The 26,752-nt window shown below is 44.6% G+C and overlaps 2 protein-coding genes across 5 annotated transcripts; both read right to left on the reverse strand.

Moving 5' to 3' along the window:
- Positions 1 to 2,073: 2,073 nt before the first annotated feature.
- ITIH4 (inter-alpha-trypsin inhibitor heavy chain 4) lies at positions 2,074 to 18,967 on the reverse strand. 4 transcript variants are annotated; one of them, XM_051811401.1, is made up of 23 exons: positions 18,838 to 18,967; positions 17,412 to 17,572; positions 17,071 to 17,175; positions 16,116 to 16,278; positions 15,901 to 16,011; positions 15,697 to 15,825; positions 14,711 to 14,827; positions 14,002 to 14,170; positions 12,906 to 13,022; positions 11,231 to 11,412; positions 10,176 to 10,358; positions 9,520 to 9,659; positions 8,737 to 8,891; positions 8,233 to 8,265; positions 7,879 to 7,935; positions 7,360 to 7,392; positions 6,888 to 6,938; positions 6,530 to 6,568; positions 5,932 to 6,045; positions 5,143 to 5,317; positions 3,591 to 3,745; positions 2,736 to 2,838; positions 2,074 to 2,413 (listed from the first exon to the last, which is right to left on the reverse strand). In XM_051811401.1, the coding sequence occupies exons 1-23, from the start codon at positions 18,904 to 18,906 to the stop codon at positions 2,338 to 2,340; spliced, it is 2,637 nt and encodes an 878-aa protein (XP_051667361.1). In that variant the 5' UTR covers positions 18,907 to 18,967; the 3' UTR covers positions 2,074 to 2,337. The 4 variants fall into 4 exon arrangements, with proteins under 4 accessions (XP_051667361.1, XP_051667363.1, XP_051667362.1 ...); XM_051811403.1 differs by lacking the exon at positions 7,879 to 7,935; XM_051811402.1 differs by lacking the exon at positions 6,888 to 6,938.
- A 3,357-nt stretch (positions 18,968 to 22,324) lies between these two features.
- MUSTN1 (musculoskeletal, embryonic nuclear protein 1) lies at positions 22,325 to 26,472 on the reverse strand. Its single transcript, XM_051811494.1, has 3 exons — positions 26,243 to 26,472; positions 23,379 to 23,499; positions 22,325 to 22,668 (listed from the first exon to the last, which is right to left on the reverse strand). The coding sequence occupies exons 1-3, from the start codon at positions 26,249 to 26,251 to the stop codon at positions 22,562 to 22,564; spliced, it is 237 nt and encodes a 78-aa protein (XP_051667454.1). The 5' UTR covers positions 26,252 to 26,472; the 3' UTR covers positions 22,325 to 22,561.
- Positions 26,473 to 26,752: the final 280 nt, after the last annotated feature.

Raw genomic sequence — 26,752 nt, forward strand, 5'->3', positions numbered from 1 at the left:
ATATGCACTCCAAGATTCCTGCAGGGTAGGAGATAAAAGCAAATGGACCTAGAGGTCACAAGGAGGGCAGAGAGAAATAGCAGAGAGGTGCTTTCAGTTAAATAAAACATTTGCTCCTACTGCCAACAGGGACAATGCTGGTTGAAAGAGAAGTGTGAGAGAGATCTACTGTGAGATGTGGATATAGCTGTTATTTTGCACTGGAATTAGAAATTACAGAATGCAAAATATTCATTATTGTGTCTGCCTTCAACTCCTTGAGCAAGGGAAGGGAGTGTAGAAAATCAGAACTCACTCTGGGCCTCAGAAAGGGCAGGAGGAGAGTGACTAAACATCAAACTAAAATACAATTCAAGTGAAGAAGAGTGGAATAGCACATCCTTATGGAATGGACAGCATACCTGGAGGGGGGAAGCCGCACTTCCAGGAATCCGGGAGCCGCAGTAGCCAGGCACAGCAGCGACATCGGGCTGCTGCAGGAAACACAGACATCCCTGTGGGAACAGCCGCGAGCGCCCCGTGGGGACACGAGAGGCTCCTGAGCGGCTCCGGGCACGGCGCCTGAGGCAGCCCCACAAATCGGATCCAGCCCAGGGGACGGGGACAGCTCCGCTGGGAAGTTGCGGAAAGAGGGGGGAAAGACACCAACTACGCAGAGTTTTTATGAGGAAGGCTGGCAGCTGGTTTTCTTCCCATCCGTCCGGGTTAGCGGGATGTGCTTCTTTGCAGCCAAGGAGAGCTGCCCGAGCAGGGCAGGGGCTGCCCGGGGAAGGTGGGCACTGCGGGGCTGGGGCCGCTCTGGGGAACGGCCCGGCCCGCACACGCTCGAGCCTCACCGAGCAGAGGTGCGCGGTGAAAGCTGCTCCATCCGTGCCCCACTGCTCCCATCGGGGCTGTTGCTATCCCTGCAGTTGGCAGGCAGGGCAGGAGAGGGCACGTGGACACCCTGCAGCGGAAAACAGGGATTTTTAAGTTGCAGCAAGTCCGCTGATAGAACCCAGGATCCACAGCACGTGATTCAAATCCCAAATTCATTTATAATGCAATCTTCTGCCTTGCAAATTGGGTAAGCCTGTTTTTGATGCAAGTGAGCAATCTGGCGTTCCCAGTTTCCAAATTCCACATTGTTTGTCGTGTAATTTGTCCAGCAAAATCGCCACCTGCAAATCTACATTTTGAAAGTCCAAGAAATTCACACAAACATATCTTGGCATCATGTCTGCATGGTTCTTCTATAAAAAACAGGCTTCTAATTACGTAGTTTGTTTATTGGCTTTGGCAAGAAATTGCTTCTCTTTTAGTACTTTGCTCTAAAATAATAAGGTTTTTCCAGTTATGTATTATTGGCAGGATAGAAAGCAACTTCTGTTGAACTGCTGGCATATTTATGGGTTCAAAGATACACAGGAACAAAAATTCTAAAACAAAATAATTTTAGAATTAAAAGCTAGGAACAAGCTGAAGACTGAAAGTGCAACTTGGAATCCATGGGCAGAAGCTTCTGTGTGTGTGTTTGCTCTGCAGTGTTACCTCCGTGCGTGGCAAGTTGGGGTTGAGTTATTCATTATTTGTGAAACATCTTCCAATGTTTGCAAAATGCTGCATGAAATGGTGCCAGAAATGGCTGCTGATTTATGGGCCGAGATGCTGTCTTTTGCAACCAGTCAGAGGTCTTTTTTGCAACCAGTGAACGGCTGTTTTGCAGATGTTTTTAAAAGGGAACCTCAGAGACTTTACAGCAGTGAATGGGACTGCAGCCAGTGCAGGTTTGTGGTCTCCAACTGATCCTATTTATTGCTGATTTCATCAGATTTGAACTGCCTTACAGAATGACCTCCAAGAGAACCTTAATGCAGCAATAAAATAAAAAATGAGAGACATGAAAACAAATACTGCCTTAAATTTCTTGCTCTTTCCACAAAACACATGGTTCAGGAACACCATCACTTACACCTGGATAGAGGGTGCACATTTTAGAAATCTATCCCTGTTTGCATGACTCATTTGTTGGCTTGGATGATGTTGCCACTGATTTTTATTTTGGAAACTTAAGTCCATGTGTCCATATCAAACTGTAAGCTGATAATGTTGATTTTATTTAGTTCATTCACATAAATCTTCAACAACAATGGATTAGAAACCGTTTTCAAACAGCAAACAAGCAGGCACAGTCTCATCTTGCAAGTATAATTGTTTCAAGGTAAAATATTTGTGATATATATTTTACTATGTATATAGTAACAATAAGGCTTTAACTGAGTGGTTTTCTTGATGAAAGTATCAAAAGTACATGGAAGAGCATCATCTGCATGGTTTTCTTTCCCAGAAAATTTTTTCCTAGGGAGTTAAATCTATTGACCAGCAGGAAACAGGCCCACGGGCTGACTCAAGCCTGTAATCTTTCTTGTACATCCTGAAACAAAATCAAAACAAGAAGAACTGTGATAACACACTCAAAGGGCAGGCCCAGAATTGCCCTGATGTGTGCAGATGGCACCAGGAGTCAGAGCTGCACCCAGGATATGATTATTCCCCCCATGAAATAGGAGCCTTGGGCCCTGTAGCATCACTTAACAAGCAACAAATTCAGGCTGTTAAGGAAAAATTCAAGTGCAAGTTATTTACACCAAAGAGGTGTGTCCATACAGACACACACTCCCCCAGTTTCATTTCTTTTGATCTCCTGTGTTTCCTGATAAAATACATCTCAAAGCACCCCCCCCCATGTGTGTTACCTGGAAACTTTGTGCTCAGATCCAGACACCGTTAGGAGTCTTTCGTCAGCTCTGTGGTTGATGTTGGAGTTATCCCTAAATTGTGCTTTTGAATAAAATTGACCTAAGCAGCAACAGACACACAAATTATTTAAAAATACAACATTGCTGGTCATTTAACCCAAATGGCAGCACTAACTCCAGGAAAGCAGCTCTTCATCTCAGAAAACAAACAAATGAAAGCTCCCTTAGCAAGTTAAGAAAATTCCTGTGTTTCAGCTGTGATCTCCTGTTATCCCTCACGCTCTCCACAGGGAGGCTCAGCCTCGCTCTGATGGGTCTTCACAATTATTTTTTTTGTGGTTTTGGGAGATGCAGCCTCTCCATTTGCAAAGTTTCTGAAACAACTTCAGCTTTAGTCCCATCAGGATTTTTGGAGCCGAGACATTCAGGATCAGCTGGTTTCCATTTTCTAACTGTGATTGTTTACAATTTTACATCTGTTATTTATGCTCCGTTACTTGACATCAAATGAGTTTGCTGCATAAATCATTGTCATTCCACAGCACTGGTGAGGTTAAGCCCAACTATTATTTAAGTCTTGTTTTAACAACTCCTAAACCCATAATGGGCTCTTTAGGGTTGTGCCACTGGTGAATGGAAAAGCATTGTGTTGTGTTTGCAGGGTCAGACCTCCCCTCCTCTCAGAGCAGGGTCTGCTTTGCCAGGCAGCAAAAGTTACATGTCCAAAAAGAATAAATCAAATGTGAAGTTTCTCAAGAACACCCTGAAACAAACCCCCCACTATATTCTCATTTCAGGAGCTTAGTTACAAGACCATCCTTCTTTGCCCCATACATCTGTAACAACACATACCCAGAGCTCCACTGGCTTTGTCAGAAAAATGGTTGGTGTCCAAGAAATACAGCCCAAGGAAAACATCTGGGAACTTGACCAGGGAAATTTTCACTGTGACCGTGTCAGGCAGTGATGTTGTAAAGCTTCTTTCCTTTTCAACCGAGACTCTAAGACTGGGAAGTAAATTGTGACAGTATTTCAAATAAGAACATGAAGAAAGAATATGTATTTAACTAACTGACATTAATTAATCAAAATAGGTTTTTTTTGCCTTTTGTCTCTTTGCAATTGCATTTTTCATGATCTGTTGGTGGCTATTTTTAAGCTAGGAAAGTAGTGTATCTTTTCTTTCTGTGCTGCACAACAGGTCTTGGAAACACACCAACAGAGAAGAACTTTTTGCTGATGAATACACCTTATTATCCATAATGACATGAAACACTTGGATGGGGGAAAAAAAAAGAATATTTTCTCACCATTTTAATGAGAAAAAAGGTAGACTAGATAAAATATTTCAGGTTAATTAATGAGCAAATCAAATACTTTTTGCTTGGATATTCCACAAGTTTTTTCAGCCCCTGCCTTTCCTCTGACCCATTGATGTTATTGTGACCCCAGGTGGGCTTGCAGAACACAACTGTCACTGTCACTTGAGGCCCCCAAGTGCTGGTGTTCACAGTGCTGTGGGTGCCAGGGCTCAGCTGCTGGTTTGAAGCAGGAGGATCATTCTGCTTGGCAAATTACACAGGGGTGTAAATCCAGCATGTTCTTGGCTCTGTTTGGACTACAAAAATAATTGAAAGCAGTTGTTGTAGGACTTGTTATTGTCTAGCACTGCCTGTAAGGTAGGAGCACTCTGTGTCCTGTCTGCCCCAGGCAAATTGTGGATTCTTGGGGGTGTTTATTCCAGCAATATAAAAAAGCTGGTGGAATCAGCTACACTCAGCTCTTCCTTGTGGTAGCAAAGGATCCTGCTCTAATTAGTCTGACAAATAAAGTCTACTTTTAAAGTGCTCCTTTTCCAACAGCAGGCATTTAGGTACAGACAGCTATTCCAGCACTTTATGCCTTCCCATAAAAAATGTCGGCCACCCAGATGGGAGTTATTGCTAAAACTGAGGAGAAAGAGAACTCCAGCCTGTGTGGAGCCAGCTGCTGTATAAAAGGGACAGTAAATGTCAAAGCCATCACTTTGCAGTGCTCGCTCTGCTGCTGGAGGGACACAAAGTACCTCGGGGTGGCACCAGGGCTGCCACACATCGCTGGGGGTCCTTTCCTTGGGAAGATACAGACATGTTCTGCCTCTGATATTGAAGCAGAAAAGCAGGCTGGTGTGCAGTTGTTTTATTTCTCTTCACACAGGCATGGAGTATTAAAATCAAACCTACTTTGTTCTCCATATTTGAAATGGGGGATTATGAAGGTACCCTGCTGCCGCTCACACTGAAATACTCACTGGATAAGAACATTTGTAAGCACTCACTTCAGGTAAACAGCAAGGTGGAGGCCTGAATGAACAAAGATCTGACACATTTTCAAGCTTAGGAAAGGACAGGGTGATGTTTCTTACCCCTGGATGGTGGAGGTGGCTGACTCTGTCCATGGCAGCCGAGTGTTCTCATTATCATGGCTGACAACGATCCCATCGGTGGAGACGTGGATTTGCACGGGGGGGTTCACATAGTTAATTCTAAACTCCACAAACTGATTTGTTCCATCTCCAAGTTTCCCCATCACAGTCAGTCCTTTAATACCATTAATACAGATTTTTCAGGTGACTGTGCTTTTAAGGTGCAAGTGATCTTAATGAAACTGCTGCAGTTTTGTTGCTGAAACCACTTCACGGTCTCAAATCTACTTTTGTGAGACACAGTACCCATGGATTTCATGCCCCAAGGCTGGTGGGATCACCAGAGACTGTTTAACCCTGTGTTGCCACCTCCTGCATGGAGGTGTCTGTTCCATGGTCAGAACAGGTGCCTGGGTCCATGGCTCCTCTGATTTCAGGACCACAGAAAAACTGCCAGAGCACCTTTCTGTCACCACACCTTGGGGTTTAAGTTCTCTACATCCTCCAAAGCCCCCAAGGACTGGGCAGCAGAAATCTGTAAAGACCATGGATGTGACACCAGGAGGAGGTGACCCACAACCAGACCTGTGAGAAGTGCCCTCAGCTGTTGCAACATTAATATTGCCTAATAGAAAGGCAAAAATTAACCCCAGCCCCTCTGGTCAGTGCAAGGCAGCAGGTATGATATGGCCCTTCATGAAAGGGGGTTATTTCCAAAGGCACCAACTGCTCTCACAGACCAAGTGACTCTCCTTGTCCTTGGTGTTGGGGGTAACCTGGCTCACTCACCTTGCTCTGGATCTGACAGCAGGTGGACAGAGGGTTGTGCTTTTCCATCAATATTTAAACAGATTGTTTCACTTGGTTTGGCTAATTCCAGAAGAAATTGTGGATGCTCGTCGACTGAAAAGACAGAAGAACAGTATCAGCATACAACAAAAAATCTAGTCTGTGCCCTCTGGATAGGCACAGCCAAAATACTTAATACATTTATACCTAAGATATTAGTTATGGTTTTTAGAATAGATGATTAAAACCACAGTAATAATTATTGAAAACCACACCCAGACACAGCACCTTGAAATGAATGAAACCAATAGATTTTTAAATTTAGATTTTACTCAGGACAATGAGCCCTTAAAAAAGCTGAGGCTGAAGATCTGTTGTACTGCATTTCTCTTGGTGGTTATATCTTTGAGTCAGAGAGGCTTTCTCATGGGATATGGAGATATTTTCTACTTAAGTGGAAAGAGCCAGTTAAGGTTTGCAAGGAGAGGGAAAAGGTTTTCATGGAGTTGATGCAGTTAGAAAAAACATTGCTGTATGAAAAAGTATACATTACAGTTATATTAATAATTGAAATGGGACTAGGATATGTATCACTTACCAACAGGTTGTGCTCTCACTCTGTCCATTAGCCTGGAAACTGAAACACTTAAAATTAGTAAGAAGAGTTGAATGAAACATTTTTCTCTGAGTCAGCTAATTAACCAGGAAGAATGCTGGGACAGAAGCCTTTTTAGCAGAGGTCTGCGCTAATTTCTACAGAAAGCTTTGCTTAAAACAAGATGTTCCAACGAGGGGAAAAAAGCCCAACGTCCAGTGCCTGTTTCTCTCAGGATGGGCCGTGCCACGGGGACCGCTCAGCCGGGGCTGTGGGAGGGTTTGGAGCTGAGCTTTCAGGGCTGCCGAACCCAGCACAGCCGCCCCGGCTCCTCCCGCACAGGCGGTGAGCCATTCATTACCTCCTGAAAACAGCTTCCGGCTGCTGACAGTTTGGAGCTCAGCCCACCGACCTGAAATAAAAGGTTTTTCCAATGTTTTGTGGGTTTGGGGTCATGCCTTGCATCTCCCTCCTCACCCTTTGAAACAGGGAATCCCTCCTGCTCATTGCCCACTGGTATTTTTGGATACCCCAGGACTGGTAAATGACACCCATGTCCTTCAGCTTATTAATATATACTTTCCCCAATAATTCACATTTATTTTCAGGAGGTGTAGTAACTTTTTATTTCTGAAAAGGGATCAAGATGGTTTTCAGAAGTTTGTAGTTCGTTATAAAATATCTGTGGACTGAAATACATCTACTAAAAACTAAATTGTAAATCAAGTGGGCATTCCCAATCAAAAGGTATTTATTAAAGCAATGTAGCTATGACCCTACATATGAAATGAACTTTATAGAATTATTCCAAATAAAAAAAGAGGAACACTTACCAGGAGCTGATCCAGCCCTCATTCTAGAATTAGCTGGAGAAAGAAAAGAGGGTGTCTGTGATTTATTCATGATTGTCTCAAGTACCTCACAGGAGTGTTTCAAACATCCAATCTGTAACTCTGCCTTCCTTTCCCACAGTGCCCTCGAGCAGCTGTGCCTGCCTGACCATCACACCAACACAGGGCTTGGCAGCAGCTACAGAAACAGGTGCTGCTGCAGAGGTGCCCCAAACTCTTCTCCTCTTGCAGCCAGAGGGAGCTTTGAGGGAAGGGCAGCCCCGAGCCCTGTGTGCCCCCTGAGCAGGGCAGGACAGTCACTGGGCTGTGCTCCTGGTCAGGGGCTGTTCTGCTGCTAAACTCCCTGGCACCACTTTGAAAGAGGCAACCTCCAGAGAACAGGGCAGCATTGTGGTTCCCTCAATACCTTTCTGTGAAATGTAGAGTGAAACTAAGGCTCTTCACCTATAAAATTAATATTCAAATAAATACTATCCCCTGAAAGAGAGGGGGAAATAATACCTAAATCATCCTCAGAAGGCATTCCAAGAGGTCCGGAGGTGGATTTCTTGAGAGGTGCTTCACTCATGGTAGGAGGAAGCAGAAAGCATCATTAACATCATTCACTTCAAGAACTACTTTTCCTCAAGAGCAAAGACAGTTTTGGCCTTTGAGACTTTCTGAAGGGAATACTTTCTCCCTTGGACCATGTCATCCACCCAAACCCTGCCAGAGACCGTGGCAGGCTTTGCTTATGTTTTGCTTCACACATTTTTCCAGATCTCAGATACTTCCCTCTGCAGAACAAATAACTGTTTGTTTTTTCTTTGGAGACTATTATGGAAATATGCTACTGGAAAAGAAGAAAACACTTACCTCCTACTAGACGATTGCTGGGCTTCTCATTATCTAAGGGAAGGAAGAGGGACAGATTAGTGTAATAAAGTCTACTCTAAATGACTTTATCCATGTGCAAAACAGCAAACTGGGACAAGGCAGTGTTGAGCTTTAGGTGAGGAGAGAGTGCACCTGCAAGACTCCTGGAGAAGCCATGCTTTCCACCCACATTCATTTTTTAGCTACAGAGAAAAGTGTGGAACCCCTTTGCTTCGGCAGGAATGTAATAGTAACAACTACCAAATTACCTTTGGTTAATATTTAAACAAATTATTTTCCATTTCAACAGTAGTGCCCATTCCACCACTTCACCTTTCAAAAAAAATCCCGTATGTTTTGTTTTGAAAGGAAGCCAATCCCTGAACTCCTGCCTCTGATGTGCCTCATTACTGTCACATCACTATCAAATGAACCTAAATGGAGACCAACAACAAGTCAGGAGCAGTAGCCTGTTTCAGGGGGGCTGTTTGATGCCCCATTTACCAGCTTCAGTGGGTTTGTTTGCCAGCTCTCCCTGCTGCTGGTCGGCGGGTTTGGTGACCACCATGGAAGTGAGAGGTGTAACGAAGCTGAACTGCAGAGACAGCTCCAGGGCTTGTGCCTCCAGGGCCTTCTGGTCCTCTTCTGGGGCTGAAATACTAAAGTCTGTGTTAATGATGAAGAAATAACACGTAGAGAATATAAACAAGTCATCTACAGATTCCTTTACATATTAGCTGTGTCTTGGCAGACACTTTTTATTATTGAAGAGTCAGCAGTTTGATTGGGATAACCCAGCTGTTCACATGCTTAAAATTATGGAGGTGCTTAATTCTTTGCAACACTGGAGCCTGTGTGTTGTTCAGATTCATAAAAATAACAGATACAAGACCCATGTATGTCTTATGGACATACACACTGTTCTTTTCACTAGCTATTGCCATTTCCTTGTCTACAGACAGTATTTCTGGATGTGTAACAACAGCTCAACACAATCCATACGATTAAAATCTATTTCATAGTAATGTCATGAAGAACATTTTACATTATGTTTTTATATGTGTATATGTATATATACACATTTAATGATCCAGTGCTATCATAAATTCAAAGGCACCTCATACTCATCATACAGTAATGCAGTATTCTCCCAGTATCCCATGGTTTTGATACTACCTGGAGAAATATTCCTGTTTCTTTGTGTTTTCTGATCATATACCTTGTGAATAAGGAATTTATGTTGTAAGAAGTTAGAAGTTTGTTACACGAAACATTAAAATAACTTACGCTTTTTCCAGAAGCTGTTGGATGGTTAGGTAAGCCCACAGCCTCTCTATGAAATTCCCAAAGATGTATCTTTGATCTTGGAATATTTGCTCCTTCTCTTTGACATTTGCTTCTTCCTTAAGAGTCAAGTCACTAGTGTGCTGAGGTGGGAGAAAACTGACTGTCAAAAGAACAGTTCCAGGCTTTGCTTCTAGTCACATTATTAGACTTAAAGGAACATCCTTCTGTACCAAAGTGCCCTTTTTGTCCTTCAATTTTTTCCTTTCCCATTGGAAAATGCAACTCCAGACTACCAAAGAAGCGTGTTGAAAAAAGGGGGTAATGAAATTGCTCTGCTTCAACACTTTTGAGATGAATAATTGAGATTTCCTACTTCACTGTAACAGTACAAACCTAAAAATGCTTGAAAGGCCAAAATATTATAGATTCAGAAGGATTAAAATTGCTGTTTGCTTATTTGTGAATATTCTTCAAGTTTTTCTTTTGTAGCACTTTCAGGAAGGGGAAATTGTTTGAATTCTCACATAATTCATAAAATGGGAAAACAGCTGAACACCCAAACATGTACTGCACACAAAACACTTCTGGAAGTCTCCTACTGGGCCACAATAGACAGAAGGGAGGGGTATTTTTCACAATTAGTGAACAACACTTACTGACTGAGCTTTAATTTCTACTGGCAAAAGATCCAGTTCATTCCTAATCTTTCCAGACACTACAATTTCAGATCCTTCAAAAAACAGCACGAAATTGTTCTTGGTTAATCCCTCGATGGCATTTTCTGGATACTGCATTTCAATTTTCATTAATATTGGCGTAGCCACCTCTTGATAAAAGCCCTAAAGAGAAGCAGAGAGAGAGAGAACACACACAAATGACTGCAAAATAATGCAAAGCAATATGCTGAATGTCTAAAACACCTTTAACAAGATTTTTCTTCAGTAGTGCAGGACTACTGTGAACTTAGAAAAAAAAAGGATGTTTCTTCCCAAGGTTCAGCACACCTTCTCCAGCCAGGCTGGCCATGCCAAATCAGCTGTATTCCCCATGGAAATTCAAGTACCCAGGAAGCTTCCTCATTATCACCATCCCACCCCAGTTGGGTATTTTGCTTTAGCCCCTTTTCACACCTGATTTTTAAAAGCTTGACAAGAATAATATTTCTCTTTCTGGGCTGGGGCTGGCATTACACAAATTCAGCCTCTGCACAGCCATTCAAAACAGGGGGAATTGGCTTCCCAAAAGAAAAGAGAATATCCCAAAAGTTATAACCCCTCTCCAGATGGACAGGGAAGACCCAGACTGATGGAACTGCACAGTTTGCCTGTAGGTGCCTCAGGTTGCCTGTTGAATTTGAGGGAAACCATAACAAGCAGCTTTCAGGGCTGGTACTTCAAGTAATTTGAAATCAAACCCAAGAACAGAAGTTCTTCCACCATCACTTCCCCTGGACTATTTGTCTTTTTGCTGAAGTGCAGAAATGGGTGGGTTTCCTGGTTTGCCTGGATGCAGCTGATTTGAGGACAACTTCTACTTTGAGTCATGGTTAGGGTACAAACGCTCAGATCAAAGTAGCCTTCCTTACTCCCCAAAATTAACAGGTAAAGTTAAACCCAACATTTCATCCCAGAAAATCTATGATTTTGCTGCAAGGACTAGCCATAAGCTGTAGCTGATAGATGGTTTTTCTGGCATACTCCTTGCTGCTGACCTGGAGCTGCAAGGCTGCATCAGCATTTTCATATATACGACGTGCTATTCCCCCATTGCTTAGGGCCATTTTCTCCAGGAATTTATAACTGACATCAAACCCAAAGCCAAGGCAGAAAAGAGCATATTTCCCATTGATTGCTTTCTGAATGTTTTCTTGAATCTCTTCCACATTTGTCTCACCTGTAATGAAAACAAAAAACATGTCATTGTTGGTTTGGGCTTTTTCAAGTACCAAAAGACAGCAGCAGGTTTAATGGGAAATTCTACCTGAAGGTTTTAAAAATAATTCAGAATGAAATAGTAGAAAGACACAGGACAGAATACTGCTAAAATGAATTGGAGATGAAAGCACCACTCTGCATATGGAGTGCCAGAACATGATTCTTCCCCTTAATGATTTTTAATAACTTCTACTGATGTCATCATGGCTAAATGCAAAATGATTTACAAGATTACAGGATCCAGAGGAGGATTTTAGGACAGAAGGGATACACGCTACAAGTTAACAATGTGAGGGGTAGATTTGTGGGGAAGACAAGTACCATTCATAAAAATTATGTGTGTCAGTTCAGAGAGGAAGGATTGGTTAATGGTGTAATTCCAATAAACTGCCAGTAAGCTCAGCCATGCTTCTCTCTCAGCCCCTTTGGTGACAGAGGGAAAAGGTTTTCACACCATCATCTTATCCCATTTGAAGAGCTCCCAATGGCCATGTATAGAGAGCTTCTCCATCAGTATTTCCAGGCAGAAATGTCACTGCCTGTAGCAATATCGTGGGAGCAGATCGGATTTTTCCCTTTCAGTTGCTTTGCCAAGGAAGGCAGTGTGTGCAACAACACCAGGTACTCCACCCCAGCCTGATTTCTAACAACTGCTGGGTGTGCAAGGCACTCAGGAGTATTGGAGACTCACTGTGGCTGTGCTGAGTAGGCAGCACTGGGAGCTGAATTTTATTTAAAAACCCAGACAAATAAACCAACCCCAAAGCAGAATGGCTCACACAATCCAAAAGGTAGATTGATCTTTTCAGAGGGCTTACAGCTGGATTAACATTGCTGGCCTTGGAGAGATGCTGGTGCCACAAAACACTTCGATAAACCCCTGTTCAGCACAAGGGATGTTTATGCCATTGCACTGGGAGTTACTGCTTATTTCACCCAATATTTCTAACTCAGTTCTCTGTTTTGTGCTGCCACAGCTGATCACTAGTTAAGACATGGGAAAGAATACAAAACAGGAAGCACCTTGAAAATATCTCGAGTTTGGGGCAAGGAGGGTGAAGAAACAATAAACCAATACCTCCCAAATGGGACTGTACATAGTACATGCAAAATATCCATGTTTTCTCTCTAGGTATTTTTCTTTCATATTTCAGCTGTGCCTGGAGGATCTCCAAAAATTCCCTCGAGTTTATAAACTGGGAAGCCAGTGGTATTTAGCAAAACAATTCCCAGCTAAAGGACAAGAAGTCATGGGCAGGAAGGGTCTGCCATCACTCCTTACATCCCCTGGTAGAGCCCTCTCATAATCCCCCTCTCCAGATCCAGCAGTAGCTAAGCTGGGGTATTCCAAAGCTCTTCTGAAACACAGGCTAAGTCCATCAACACCAGGGATGCAAGTGCAAAAGACAAAAAAATGCAGGGGAGAGAGGACTGAGGGCAGTATCTACTCACCAGAAGTGGGCTGGCCATCTGTCAGCAGGATAACCATGGAGACACTGCGCTCTGGCAGGTTCTCAGCTTTATCCAGCGCGCCCACGGCAGCCAGCAGGGCACCATTGATATCTGTGCCTGCAAAGGGAAGGCAGGAATCACTCACCTGAACTGGATAATCACCCAGAGAAACTGGTGCACTTCATTTTTAGAGCTGTTTAAAGTTTTCTGCAGGAAGCAAAATCCTTCTGAGAGACGAGGATTTAGGGGCTGGGCCTACTGGGCTTAATCGTGGTGTGTTATGTTGCAATGGCAATGCCAGGGTGTTCTTTTGGGAGCATTTTCCACACATATGTCATGGGAAATATAAACATGTCTAGAGCCTTTAAAAAGGGCTTAAATAAACACCCTGTCATCTGTTGATCTACATTTAAGAAAAGTTTCCCTGTGTTATTTGAGAAGTCAGGGAAGTCAGAGCTGGGCACGGGTGGGTTTATTGGTGTTAGTGCCCAGGGTAGGAAAACCTCTGTTAATGCCAACAGTGTAACAGTGCAGGAGACAGAGCCCCAGAGAGGTGCTTAAAACTAAACAGTAACACCAGGCACACTGCCTGATGCAACAGTTGAAATGCCACATGCCTATTTTTCCTGTTTTGTTTCTGTGGTGTGGCTTACAAGGGAGTATAACTGTGGATGTGGTTTTGGGTTTTTTTTTGTTTTGTTTTTTGTTTACAAGGGGATCCCATATGTTAAAAAAATCAGCAAACTGCTGTCAAATGTTGAGTGAATTGCCATTTATCTGTAGAAAAAAAAATTGCTATCAGGGAATCTTACAGTTGCCTCTGTGATAAAAATTTGAAATAAAACTTTGTGGCTTGTATGGTTCATAGATTTGATGCAACCACCTCTTTATATGCATATATATATAATAATATAATCACTAGTCCATCCACTCTCAGCCTTTGTCTCCCACTCATCGCTTATAAATATTAAAAACAGTCTGCCTTGCTTTGGAAGCACTGATTTTAGCTCGGGGGCACTGTATAACTAATAAACCCAGTGATTTCCTCAGCAATTCATTCTGTTGGGTGCATATTTGTGGTTCCAAGCAGGTTTACCTCCCCGGGCAAACAGAGTCTGCACGAAAGCAGCAGCACTGGCCACGTTCTCCTCGGTGGCTGGCAGCAGAGAGCTCTTCCACTCCTCCACTCTGTTGCTGAAGGTGATAAAGCTGAAATGATCCTCAGGCCTGAGGTCTTGCAAGATCTTCAACAGGGCATCCCTTGTCTGTTCCAAGGAGAAAACGATCACTTTTATTATTCTTACTTCTCTGCCAGAACTGGGATTGGAACTGCAGTGTGATAAGGGGGTTTTCTACAGTGTTATTCCAGATGCAGTTGAATGCCTTTATTAAACCCTAACGGTATTTTTTAGGTTGAAACCATCAAAAATGGCCAATTCACTTATAGACACAGAAAAATTGTCTATGAGGGCTGTAGGGGGCTTGTCTGCTCTCTAACAGAGCTTCACAGGTAAAACAGAAAAATGAGTTCTTTAACCTCATTGAATAAAAAATTAGAAGCAAAATATTCTGCAAAGATGGAGACAGAAGGCACTCTCTGCCCTAATGTTTGGTACCCATGAGAGTAACTGTCAGACAAGTGTTGCTCCTTAACAGCTTCAATCTGTGCATATGTGTTTTCAGGCACTTCTGCAAGTCTGAACATTTTGCTGTGCACAAAACCAGCGTGTGTTTCAAAAGAGAAATTCCCAGTCAGTTCCTTGGAAGGCTGGTGTGTGTGTCCCTGGTGCCTTGAGGGAAGTTACCTGTTCGATTTTCCTGCCTGCCATGGAGCCACTTCGGTCTATAACAAAGATGACATTTTTGGGAAACACTGGCATTTCACTGGGTGCAAAGTAGTGCACAAAATACCCATTGACAATCTGAAACACAGAATGTGAAATCACCTGTGAAATTACATCTGAAGAAATAAATATTGCATCTTAAACATTCTGGCATAGCAAGAAGAGGGGAGGGGGAGGATCATGCTCAGTGTTCTGCTCTTCTTGATAAGCCCAAATCAAAGAACTTAAATGAAAGAAATTAAAATGTATCTCCTAGCTGGAAGCAAGACCATCTGTAGAGAGGAAATTACAAGAGAGCAGCATACAAATATATATCAGACACCTCAGTGACGTGTATGATATGTCCATATTATCACTGTATATCACCTTAGCTCTTTATCATGCCTATGAGCACATCTCTGCTCAGTGACTGTGGCTTCCATCTTTTAGCACATCCCTACATACTTCACTACTTAAATGGTATGGAAAACACTGTACTTTATTCCCTAGAATATGCATCGGTCCATAAATATTTGTTAAGTTCCTGCTGTCTTCAGTTATGCCTCAGTTATCACAAAAACCACAAGGAAACCAAGCATTCATAGTTATATAAATCACAGTCCTCAAAACTTCATTTACAAGAAGCCACAAATACACCTTAGATCAGCCAAAACAGTAATAAAAAAGAATGTAAAGAGACATCTATGAAGTACCAATATAGATTTGGTATTGAAACAAAATTTGAAAGATTGTTTTTCTTGGGTGATCCATTCTTGCAACATGTCCAGTGTCTCTGGGGATTTACTGAGTATCCCTCAGCTCCTGCTGACCCTGGATTAATGGAAGGTGCTTTTCCTCTCATTCTTGCTGTTTCAAAGCAAATGTTGCTGTTTTGCTGATTGCACTTCACATTCAGACCTATCTGTGACCTGAAAGCATTTTAATTTTTATTTCTTTTTTTTTTTTACCTGTATATCACCCGCAGTGGCTTCTCTCTTAACATCATAACGCACAACAAAATCACCGTTGAGGAGAGTTTCGTCGAGTTCAGGGTTTACCTTCTGCTGATCTATAGTTGGCTTAAACAAAATATGAGCCTGCAAAGCAATCAGAAGAAAAGTTTTAGAGCAATGCTACTGACAGCTGGCAACACCTGGCAGCTGCTGCCTTACCTTGGTTTCGTTCTGCACTTTGGTGAGGGCCTCAGTTAACTCGTTTGTCATGAAGGTGCTGTCTGTCTCCAGGAAGCGAATGCCCTGGGGCTCGAAGATGTGCACGTCGATCTGAGGGCAGAGGAGGATCCAACATCAGCGTCTCAGAGGGAACACAGCCACGCCCCAAACCTGCAGCACTGCCCCCTGCCCAGCCCTCACCAGGACAAGCTCACCTGGTAGTGCTTCACCAGCTGCTTCGGCCGCACCTTGATGAGCAGCTCGAACTTGCCCAGCTGCCGCTTCAGCAGCTCCTCGTAGGTCAGCTCGAAGGTGACTTTGCTGGCGGCCGCGATGCTGACGGACACGTGGAACAGCTCCAGCTTTCTGTCTCTGATCCTGGGGGTGGAGAACAGGGATTTACCTCCTGCAGGGAAGGTTTCCTTGTGGTGGCCGGAGTTTGTGAAGTGTGCGAAATAATGGCCAGGGGGCCACATGGGATGAATAAAAAAAGAGCAGCAGTAAATCCTGTTCATCATAGAGAAGATTTTTTGCGTTGCAGTCACTACTATAGATGTCACATATATTACACATAATGTGCCACGGGTGCAAGCTGAGAAATGGAGCAGAAACCCCTGCATGCCTCAGACTGGGATCAAGCAGAGCTGGGTCTGAATACCTGGGAAGCACAGATTAAATGTATCCTGAAACTGTGATATATGCTCAAGTGCCATGGTCCTCTGGGTTTGTGGGGAAGCAGACTCAACACTGAGCATCATCCCAGCATGGGAAGGTGCTCTTGCATGACAGAGAAGCAGGTTGGATGGATCTCTGAGAAACCTGGTCTAGTGAAAGGTGTCCCTGTCCATGGCAGGGACTGGAACAAGTTGGTCTTTTAGGTCCTTTCCAACAAATCATTCTATGACAGCAAGTTCCATGGAAATGCTAAATGGTAACACTTCCCACTGGAACCTGTTGCAGGACCAGATATAAATCATATTTATATGGATATATATCTATATGTGAAAAAATATATATACCCACACACTGTCCCTCCCATCAAGAACCCAAGACTGATTTTCACAGTTGCCCCCACTGGGAGGTGACTGGCTCCAGGGTTCAACCTGCCCCCAGCCAAACGAGGAGCCAAGGAAGAGTGTTGGAGCAGCTTTACACAGAATGGCAACGTACTTGACGAGGCCGGCGCTCTGCCCGCGTGAGACTGCAGTGTCATACTCCTTCTGAGCAGCAGCTTTCTCCTTTATTACTCCTGGGTACACTTTACCATCAATGGACCTGTTTAGTTTCCATAAAAATTTAATTAATATCCAAAAGAATGCGCTGGGGAAAGAAACTCAACAGAAGTTTCTTTGTGGCCGTACTTTGTGGCCCTTGGGGCACGAGCAGGGGTTGCTGTTTGGGTCCCACATCCCTCCCCACCCAGGAGGATGTCAGGAGCCACCAACACAGTGCAACCCTTCTCCAGCCCCCAGAGCTGCCTCCTCCACACCACAGGTAAGGGCTGGGCCTACATGGAGAAGTTGGTGATGAAGGCTGTCTTGGGTAACTCCACTTCAAAGGTGGCCTCTCGGGACTCATTGGCTCTGTTGACAATCCTGCTGGTGATGACGGTGTGAGCGAATCGTGAGGTGACCTTGCAGTCCACGTGGAGGCTGTAGATTTCAACTGCAGGCTGGAAAAAAGCAAACAGGGTGAAACAGAAACACTCTGGTTTTGCTCCTAAGCAGTCCTTACCTGGGTGATGTTGTTGGGGAAGTCTGATGAAGGAATGAACTGTTAGAAAGTCTGGTTGGAAGAGGGGAGAGGATTGTTCAACACCAATCTGGCCATCTGCTTATTCACATCTCTGCAGCCACAACCACTGCCCCGAGCAAAATCTGCAGCTACCTCTGTGCATTGTTGTCCCACATAAGGTCCTGTTAAGCCTTTTTCTGTGGTTTTCTCTCCTCAAGGTACAGCAAAGCAGCCACTGCATCACCCCAGTACATCACTCAAGATTAACCTCAGGAAGATCAGAAGCTTCTTTAAGCATTTGACCCATGGGACAGGCCCTGCTTTTTGAATGACTACTTACTCTCTCAGCTGTTGACTTTGCTGTCTGTTTTCCACCTTATGTCCTATACAACACTTAGCAGGTTTGACACCCCACATGGGCCTCCAACCCCTCACTGCTTGCACAAGCAGAGAGGCCCTTTAATAGCAGCCAGTGGCCTCTTCTCAGTTATGGCACTGGCCAAAATTCAAAACTTTACCCCAGCTAAATATGGCCATTCCACACAAAGCTGTGACCACAGCTCCGGGCTCAGGCATCAGGGCAGGAGGTGCCACAGCCAGCGCTGGGTGAGTGATGGATGGCTGCTCCTGTTTTCAATACATGTGGCCAGGGTGTGCACTCTCTCCTGATGCCTACTGACAATCCAGGACAATGGGATAAACCCCAAAATATTCATTGAGAGAATAATGCCCTGACCCCAGCAGTTCAGGTACCTGCCCCTGCCCAGGCACCCAGAGATGGTACAAAACACAGTTTGTCTCTCCAGACAGTGCAAGTAACTGTCTACTCTCCTTTTTACCATTCCATATAAATTATTAAACACCTGTCAGAAACCTCCTGGCACTGCAACAGTCCTTATTTGGTCCTGTGTCAAGCTCCAAACTTCACCTGGTGGCCAAGGCAGAGCCACTGATCACTCAAATTTGATATCTTACATCCCTGAGAAAGAGCACGATCAGACACATCTGCAAATGCCTCCTGCCACATTCGTACTGTAACAGCCCAACAAACAACCAGAAAGGTCTTAAAAGAACACAAAGCTCTGAAATCCCAACCCAATCCACCCAAGGCTCCCCAGGTGGTGGTTACCAGAGGAGTTACCTGGCCAGCTACTACCACCAGATCAGCAAATGAGATATTGATAATAAAAATAGAGCAAATACCTTCTGAGCTTCTGCTAATACTATGAGTGAGGAAAAGACCAGCAATGCAAGCAATGTTCTCTGCTCCATTTTGGAAAAAACAAATTTTCAAATGAAATCTCTATTTGTCTTAATCGGTTAATGAGTAACTTGTAGTCGGGAATATCATTTGGACTTTGAAGAAACTTAATATTTACCTGTTAAACATAAAACTCAGACTTGCTTAACGCTTCTTTTTCCAACAGATCTTTGCTATTAAACATTATAATTTTAGTGTTCCATAACACAAAATTAAGAAATCCTTGTGTTTCCTTTTTGAACTTGGATCTCGCCATGTCCTGTGAAATCCCACAGGCAGATGAACTGGTCTGTGTAACAAGATGCAGGAATCTCTACCATATTCCTCAGCAATAATTTGGAAAAGAACATCCTTAACATTATCTCAAGCAACACTTCAGAGATTTGGAGATTGCCAGGAGATGCAACATGCAAACCAGATTTTACAGCTGATGGTTTCTTCAACCTTTGTACCTCCCTGCCCAACTGGCCCATGAGAGGTACAGAGCAGCACTTGTGAAACATCCCTTTTGGCTGCCTTTGACAAGCCATGATCTTTGGTAGGTGATGCCATTCATTGTCCTAAAGTAACACAAAAATCCTGTGGAAACACAAGCATCTGTGTTTGCTTCATGGCTATTTTACAGACAGAGTGTCCAGATGGAGAGCCAGCTTCTGGTGACCTTGGATTTGTGAGGAGACACTAATGCAGGGCTTGATAATTTATCACTCACCCAGTTCACTATAATGTGCTGAGCACACCCTGGCCTTACAAGGTTTGTGCTTTAAATAACTCTTTTAAAAAAATAAACTTCATTTCTCCCAGGCAGGCAGTTTATACTACTGGCAAATTCTGTAGTCTTTATAGCAGGACATGTAAATATATACATATTTTAAGAGAAAAAATTAAACTGCTATACATTTGATTAACTTGTACAACTTGTGTAATGCTTTAATCCCTTAAAATATACAGGATTATACACTTAGTGGCCTAAGAGGTGCAAGAGCCAAAGCTTTAGCTTTAATTAAGTGGATCTGTCATTAGTTTTCTAATGCCCATGTGTAAAATCCCACGGATGTTAAAGAGCTGCTTTCACTGCACACTTTTAGGCTGTGTGGTCAGCTCTGCCCCACTCCCGGGTGCCTGGGGCAGGCCAGCACCTGGGAATCCTGTGAAATCCCCTCCACATCCCTCTGGGGCCTGCTGAAGCAGCTGCAGGAAGACCCTCAGGTTCAGCCCTGTCCCCAAGTCGAGCACCAAGCCCTGGTTCAGTACAAACCCTGCCACAGCCATCCCTGCTGGCATCCAGTGCCACTGCTGCTGGGACACTGGGCACAGTCCTGCAGCTCCCACTGCTTCTCACTCTGAAGAGTGAACATGCTGTGAAACGACTCCAGGTCATCCTGGAGGAAGGATCTGAACTCACCATCACAACAGGAGGTACTTTTGAGTGCAAAGTTACCTAAAAACTCAAACCCTGGGGCTTTTTCCAGGCATTCCTCTATCCATTTTCCCTGAGGTCCCATGTCCATCGTCATGTTTGCCGTGATTGGACTGATTAGACTTGCAAGGATGAAGTAAAAATGGACAAAAGAATTCTCCAGGCAGCTTTCTATTTGTCCCTCTCCCCTACAACTATCTCCTGTCCTGCAGCAGCAGCCAGTACTTTTTCCAGCACATCAGCAAGCCTGGAGACAGGGGAGGAGTCCAGTGATCCATACAGGAGAGCACATCCTTGCTGTCCCAAATGGGGACTGACTTTGCCCCAGGAATACGGTTTTACCTCCAGTGTGTATCCTTTAGATGAGATCCACCTTAAAAGACAGAAAAACTATAAGAGATCCCCAGTCCTGAGAATTTCCTATCCCACTGGGAGGCATCACAAGTGATTGAACCTGATGACATTGTGAAAATAAAGTTGTTAGCTAAATCCCAAGTTTCTGGTAGGTGACTTACTTTGCTCCTCTGTTGCATTTGTGCTGCAAGTCTGTGGGACACAGAATTTTCTGTGCTTTACTAAATTGGCAGCAACATCCCTGAAACAGAATCTGGAATACAGCACCCCCCTCTCCTGCCACCCCACCTGCAAATCTGCAATAGTCAGTCCCTTGTATCACACAAAAGAAAGCAACATTTTGCCCAACTTGTCCTTCTCCATCATTTTTATAACTATTGAACAAGCTCCTGCCAACTTCTCATGGCAGATTAATTAAGAAGGGTTTGTTAAACTCGTTGCAGGGGCAGCTCCAGTGTTATCGAGGTGAGAACTCTTTTCCACCATGACATTTTTCATGTTCTGGAAAGATCTTTCTCAGGGGAAAAGGCTGTGCCAAGGTACCTGTGAGGAGCCCAGGCTCCATGGAGAAATCCTGTCCAGCAAAACGAGGAGGCAAGGTCTGGGCTGCAAATGATAATCCTTGAAAGTGAAGAATATGGGGTAAGGCAATGCACCAGCAATATCCTTAAGGAAGCTTTCCCCTTAAATCCAAAGGATTTTGCTGCTGCCTCACGTGGGCTCTGCTCTGCAGCCTCTCTGGGAGCTGTGTGGGTATCATCATGTTTTATCTGTCAAGTGTTTGGGGCACAAAAGGCAAATGTAATTTTTCATGGTGCACAGAGACATTTGACATCACTTTTACCTCTTTATCACATCCAGCCTGTGCAAAATTAAAGTAATTTCCTAAATAAACATGTCACCTACCTTACTGTCCCTGGATGGGCTGCAGGAGGATGCTCCATGTTGGAGCACAAAGATCCAGCTGAGAGGAAACACTTCAGGTTTTGGGGAAAGCAGATTTGATGTTTAATGCAGCAAATCAAGAAATAAACAGCATTGCAAAAAAAACAGCTCCCCCTCAGGGCAGGCCAGCTGCCATGCAGGGACACTCGGTGGGGTGGGACACGGCAGCTGGGTCTGTCACCACATTTCTCACTCAATTCCGTGGGACATGAGGAAAAAGCCACTGGGAAATGGGCTTAAATCCCTCCTTTGGTGCTGGTGCACTCTGAGGGTGCAGCATCTGCCCTCCCAGCAGAGCTGCATGAGGGGAAATCACGGCAGTGCTGCCCTGAGGGGTGTGAGGGGGAGATGAGAGGGAAGGCCGTGAGGGGAGAGATGTGAGGGAAGGCCGTGAGGGGAGAGATGTGAGGGAAGGCCGTGAGGGGAGAGATGTGAGGGAAGGCCGTGAGGGGAGAGATGTGAGGGAAGGCCGTGAGGGGAGAGATGTGAGGGAAGGCCGTGAGGGGAGAGATGTGAGGGAAGGCCGTGAGGGGAGAGATGTGAGGGAAGGCCGTGAGGGGGGAGATGTGAGGGAAGGCCATGAGGGGAGAGATGTGAGGGAAGGCCGTGAGGGGAGAGATGTGAGGGAAGACCGTGAGGGGGAACCCGTGAGGGGACAGCCAGAATTAATCCAAGCCTAAACCAAAATGAGTCACCACAGTGTGCCGAGGTGTGTCCAACAACCTTTTTTTATTAAACCATTGTAGCAAACACCGTCCAACACATAGAAAGAAAGCATGTAATAAAAATGAACGTGGAAGTTTTACCCTTCGACTTGTGCATAATCCCTCCTTAATGACTTACAGTGGAAAATAGCTGCTTGAATCTACAGTGACTCTAGTGTAAGGGACAGAAGTTTGGGAAAATGTTACAACAATCATCTGGGTGAGACACATCCAGGTCTGCTGTCAGCCAAAGACGCTCTTGGCCGGCTCATCCTTTGGTTTCTCAAAGACTGTTTCAGTCCCTGTCCGAGCCCGGCTGAACACGGACGGTGCTGCAGAGCCCATTTGTTCTTGGAAAAGAAAACCAGGAGAGACAATCAGTGAAGTAGCACCCAAATTTGGTGAGTGAAACTAGTGCTGCTGGAGTACATGTATACATATTTGATAAATACTTCATCTGTCCATCAGTTCCCCAAACCTTAAAGCACAGCGTTCCCACCCCGAGCACAGGGCAGCTGACAGCACCTGTAGGTCACTACCATTGACTGGCCCCAAATCCCTGCAGATGCTTTAGAAATTTGGGAACTACTCAATTCCAGGCTATTATGCTAAAATGGGTTAAAATTCATCATTTTCCCCTATACTACTGGTAGAAAAGCAACACAAAGCCAGAGTGCCAGGGGCATTCAGTGCAAGCAGCCACTCTCTTCTATCTCCCCTCCTGCCCTTTATTCCTCCCAATTTCTGCAGAATCTCAAACACATCAAATTCATCAAATTGAGAGGCCAGAAATCCCCTAACCCATGGATCAAGCCTCTGATTCTCAACTTGAGCAGTCATTGACATTGATGATAGTCCCAGGGTTTGGTTTGGCTCTCCTTCCCCTTTCATCCAGACAAGAACAGCACCACCAAGCAGAGCCCAGCTGGCTCTTGATGGACCCCAAATCCCTGCCCAGCCAGGCCATGTGGTGAGCACACTGCAGGCTGCTGTTCCACTGGTGACTCTGTCACTTGTCTTTGTCTTACTTTGCTTAATAATTTCCATCCCAGAGACTTACCACACTGCCTCATCACTTGGTAGGTTTTGGATTTAATTTCCTGGTTTTTGGCAAGGTTTCCTCTGGCTCCTTTGAGGTCTTCTTCCTTCACTGGAGGACGCTTCTTTTTCACAGGCGCTGGCTAAGAAACAAACATGTTGCCCAGACATCAGTATTTTGGGTTTGAAGCGCAGGGAACAAAGTTGCCTTAACCCAAAGGGTGCAACACACAAAGGTGCTAACACAATATTCCACCAATTTCAACTCTGAGCCTACACACTCAGCTAGTCCAGGCCTTTGTATAACCAAAATTTCACTGCTCTTCCCAAAATCTGTTACCATTTTGCTGTTCTGAAACTGTCTTCTGATTGCACAGCCTTTGAAAGAGTAGTGGATTGTTTAATTAAAAAAAAAATTGTTTTTATTCTTATATTTTTTTCTGTCCAGCCCTGCTTGATCATTCTGCAAGTACTGATTAGTAATTCAAGAATCTGTCCACTATTTGGGAAGGAAAAAACACTTCATTACTAAATTGGGCTTGTGCCTCAGTCTACTCACTACTTCTTCAGGAAACTGCTCGGAGAGATTATGAAGCCAGAATTGATTTAGTTGGAATAAACACTTGACCCATCATAGTTATCATCTTAAATTTAGGGAACAAAAGTATCTGAGCTCTCAACAGGGCTGTCTACAAGCATGTACTGAACACATCTGAAACACTGGGCTCAGAACCCGAAGAAGGAGAAGGAAATCTAATACAGAAACAGATGCATCATCAGGTGGTGCACTGCAATGGCCAAGTACTAATCTGTTTAGAGTTTATCTTGCTAGAAAAAAATTTGGATAACACTGCTTCATATCAACCTATCTCTACCTTTAAATAGCACTCCACAGTCAGACACAACTTCACTCAGCAGCAGGCAGCACCACCAGCATTCCCCCTTCAGTTTACTACTTCATGGACAGATTTCTGAAGTCCCACCCAGCAGCCCTCGTGGCAGGATGCAGGGACACTGGGATATGATTAAAAAGAACAGAAGACCCACACACTCCAACTGGAACAGGTCTGCACACTGAACCATCAACTTGAACTTCTCTGACATACACAGGGCTTCTGATATTTGGGTTCTGGCAGTGGTGGAGCCCGCTCAGGCATTTCCAGGCACTGACTGTGAGGCTAAAAGGGGTTGTGGAATGAAACAAATCCCTCAAGGCCTACAAATGGCTGGAGCAGTGAGTACCAGGGAGTGTGCACAGCCAGTGCATGCCTTCCTGGATCTTGGTTGGGTGGGCTGGCTCCATGGGGGCCTTCAGCATGTTTTCTGCTGGCTGTAAATTCCCGGGAGCGCTCAGAATAGCTCGCTGTCAATCCCATTTGTGTGTGGTGTGGGAAACAAAACATGTACAGGATCTCTGGGGAAAACACTCCACCAGTGGCCAAGGCAAGTGAGGGGAAAGGGTGGTAGCAAAGCCTCCAAAATCCACAACAGCTGATGGTCAGTTAGCAGAGTAACCAAATATCCCACAGCCAGGGTTTCACTTTTTCCTCTGTAATGACAATTGGCATGTGATGGGAACAGTCCCTCACATCCATGGCACAGTCCACAGGCAACCAAAGCCCCTTGTTTTGTTAACAGAAATGGGAAACATGCAAAGATCCTTCACCCATTACTGGCAAGAGACAGTAACTGCAAGGTTTCTTCCCACTGGGACAGAATTCTTGGGGACAATGAGGAAAGGCAGCTCTTGAGAAGCACCAAGATACAGCCAGGCCGAGCAGAGCTGTTAAATTTCACCCAGTTCTTTTAAGATAAACCCTGCCATGCTTTGATCACAGGATTTTCCAGCAGGACAGTTGCTGTTGGATTAGCTGGCCCCCAGTTGAAGAGCAAAGCTGCTGCACAGAGGTTACGGTGAGCCCTGGCCAGCAGCTGCCAGGGTCACAGCCCCACCACTGCTAATTGCTCCCAGAATTTGTGAGCAGGGTTTGCCAGGAGCCATTCCCAGCTGGCACAGGAGTGCAGCCTGTGCTTTATCTCCTCCTGTCACAAGTCAAAAAGTGCTGGCTTACAAGACACATGACTGGTTTTTAAGTCCCTTTTACTTTGGAATAAAGAAAATCAGCTGAACTGAGTCACTCTATGTGGCTGAAGAACTGTCCTCCCCTACTCTCCCTGTGTTCCTACTCTCCATCCCACCCATCCCATAAAACTCTCATGCTGGGGAGAGCTCTGCCAGGCACACACAGCTTGCATTGCAAATGTAACATTTACGTGAAAACCTCAACATTTCTGAACTAATTTTGAGAGCACTTTGAAAGCCTGATTATTGGGGAATGCAGTAAAGACAAACCATTAGTTATAAAATGAACATAAAAGCGTGTAACACAAAATTTCAGTCTGGAATACTGTATCCTAACAGTTATAATTTTCAGTCACACACTCTTTTCCTGCGTGTTAACACATCAAGCTTTACACACTTCAGCACAACCACCTCCTTTCAAAACTACTGCCAGAATTTCGAATCACTGTCTAAGAAAGCGTGTTGAAAAGGCAGAGATTCCCCCCTTCTGTGAAACATCCCCAAACCAGAAGAGGGGAAATGCTTTTTTCCCTTCCTACAGAAATAAAAATATTTAAAATTTTAATACTAAATCAATTAACCACATAGAGGGCAGCTGTTTTCCTTCTTCATCAAATAATCCCTCCTAACACTGTACTTGTTTAAACTGCACCAGTGCAATCACACAGGTCACAGAAACTCCGAGCTCACTGGTTAACAAGAGGCACTCGCTAACAAATTCTTCCAAGCAAAGCATCCGAACCAGCAACAGGTTTGCCAGGGCCCTGCTCCGAGGACAGCCACTGGCACAGCTCTCCCCGTACCTGTGACATAACTGCGCTGCTCCCTCGCCCCAAATCCCTCCGAGGTGCTTTCCCGGCTTTGACTCAATCCAGCCCGTGAGCTCTGCGAGCGCCTCTTGTTTTCCTGGACTTATATAGAGCATCCAACGTGAAGTCATGAGCTGGGTCATCTTCCCAAAGCAGAGCCCGGGATGACTGGGGTTGAGGGAGGCTGTTGTTGCTGGAGGGTTTATTCCTGGCGATGACTCGGGCGCGCAGCACTGCGGGAGCCGGGCTGACGGGAGCAGACAGCTGTGGCAGCGGGATGTGGGGAAGCCCAGTCCGCTACGGGAGCGGCTTCCCTGGGAGCCCCATCGGGCTCTATTTATAACTTTAAAAGGCAAAAAACTTTGTTATGGACACAAAATTGACTCTGAATCCTCTTGGGGGAGCGAGGAGACGATAAAAAAGAGAGTATTTCTTTCCCAGCATAAAAAAAAAAAAGCATTCTCTAAAGATTATATAAACCCAATGTCCGAAGCATAACATTGT

This window comes from Manacus candei, unplaced genomic scaffold (assembly GCF_025592945.1).
Source record: "Manacus candei isolate 608988 ecotype Guabito, Panama unplaced genomic scaffold, ASM2559294v1 h1tg000082l, whole genome shotgun sequence".
NCBI lineage: Eukaryota > Metazoa > Chordata > Aves > Passeriformes > Pipridae > Manacus > Manacus candei.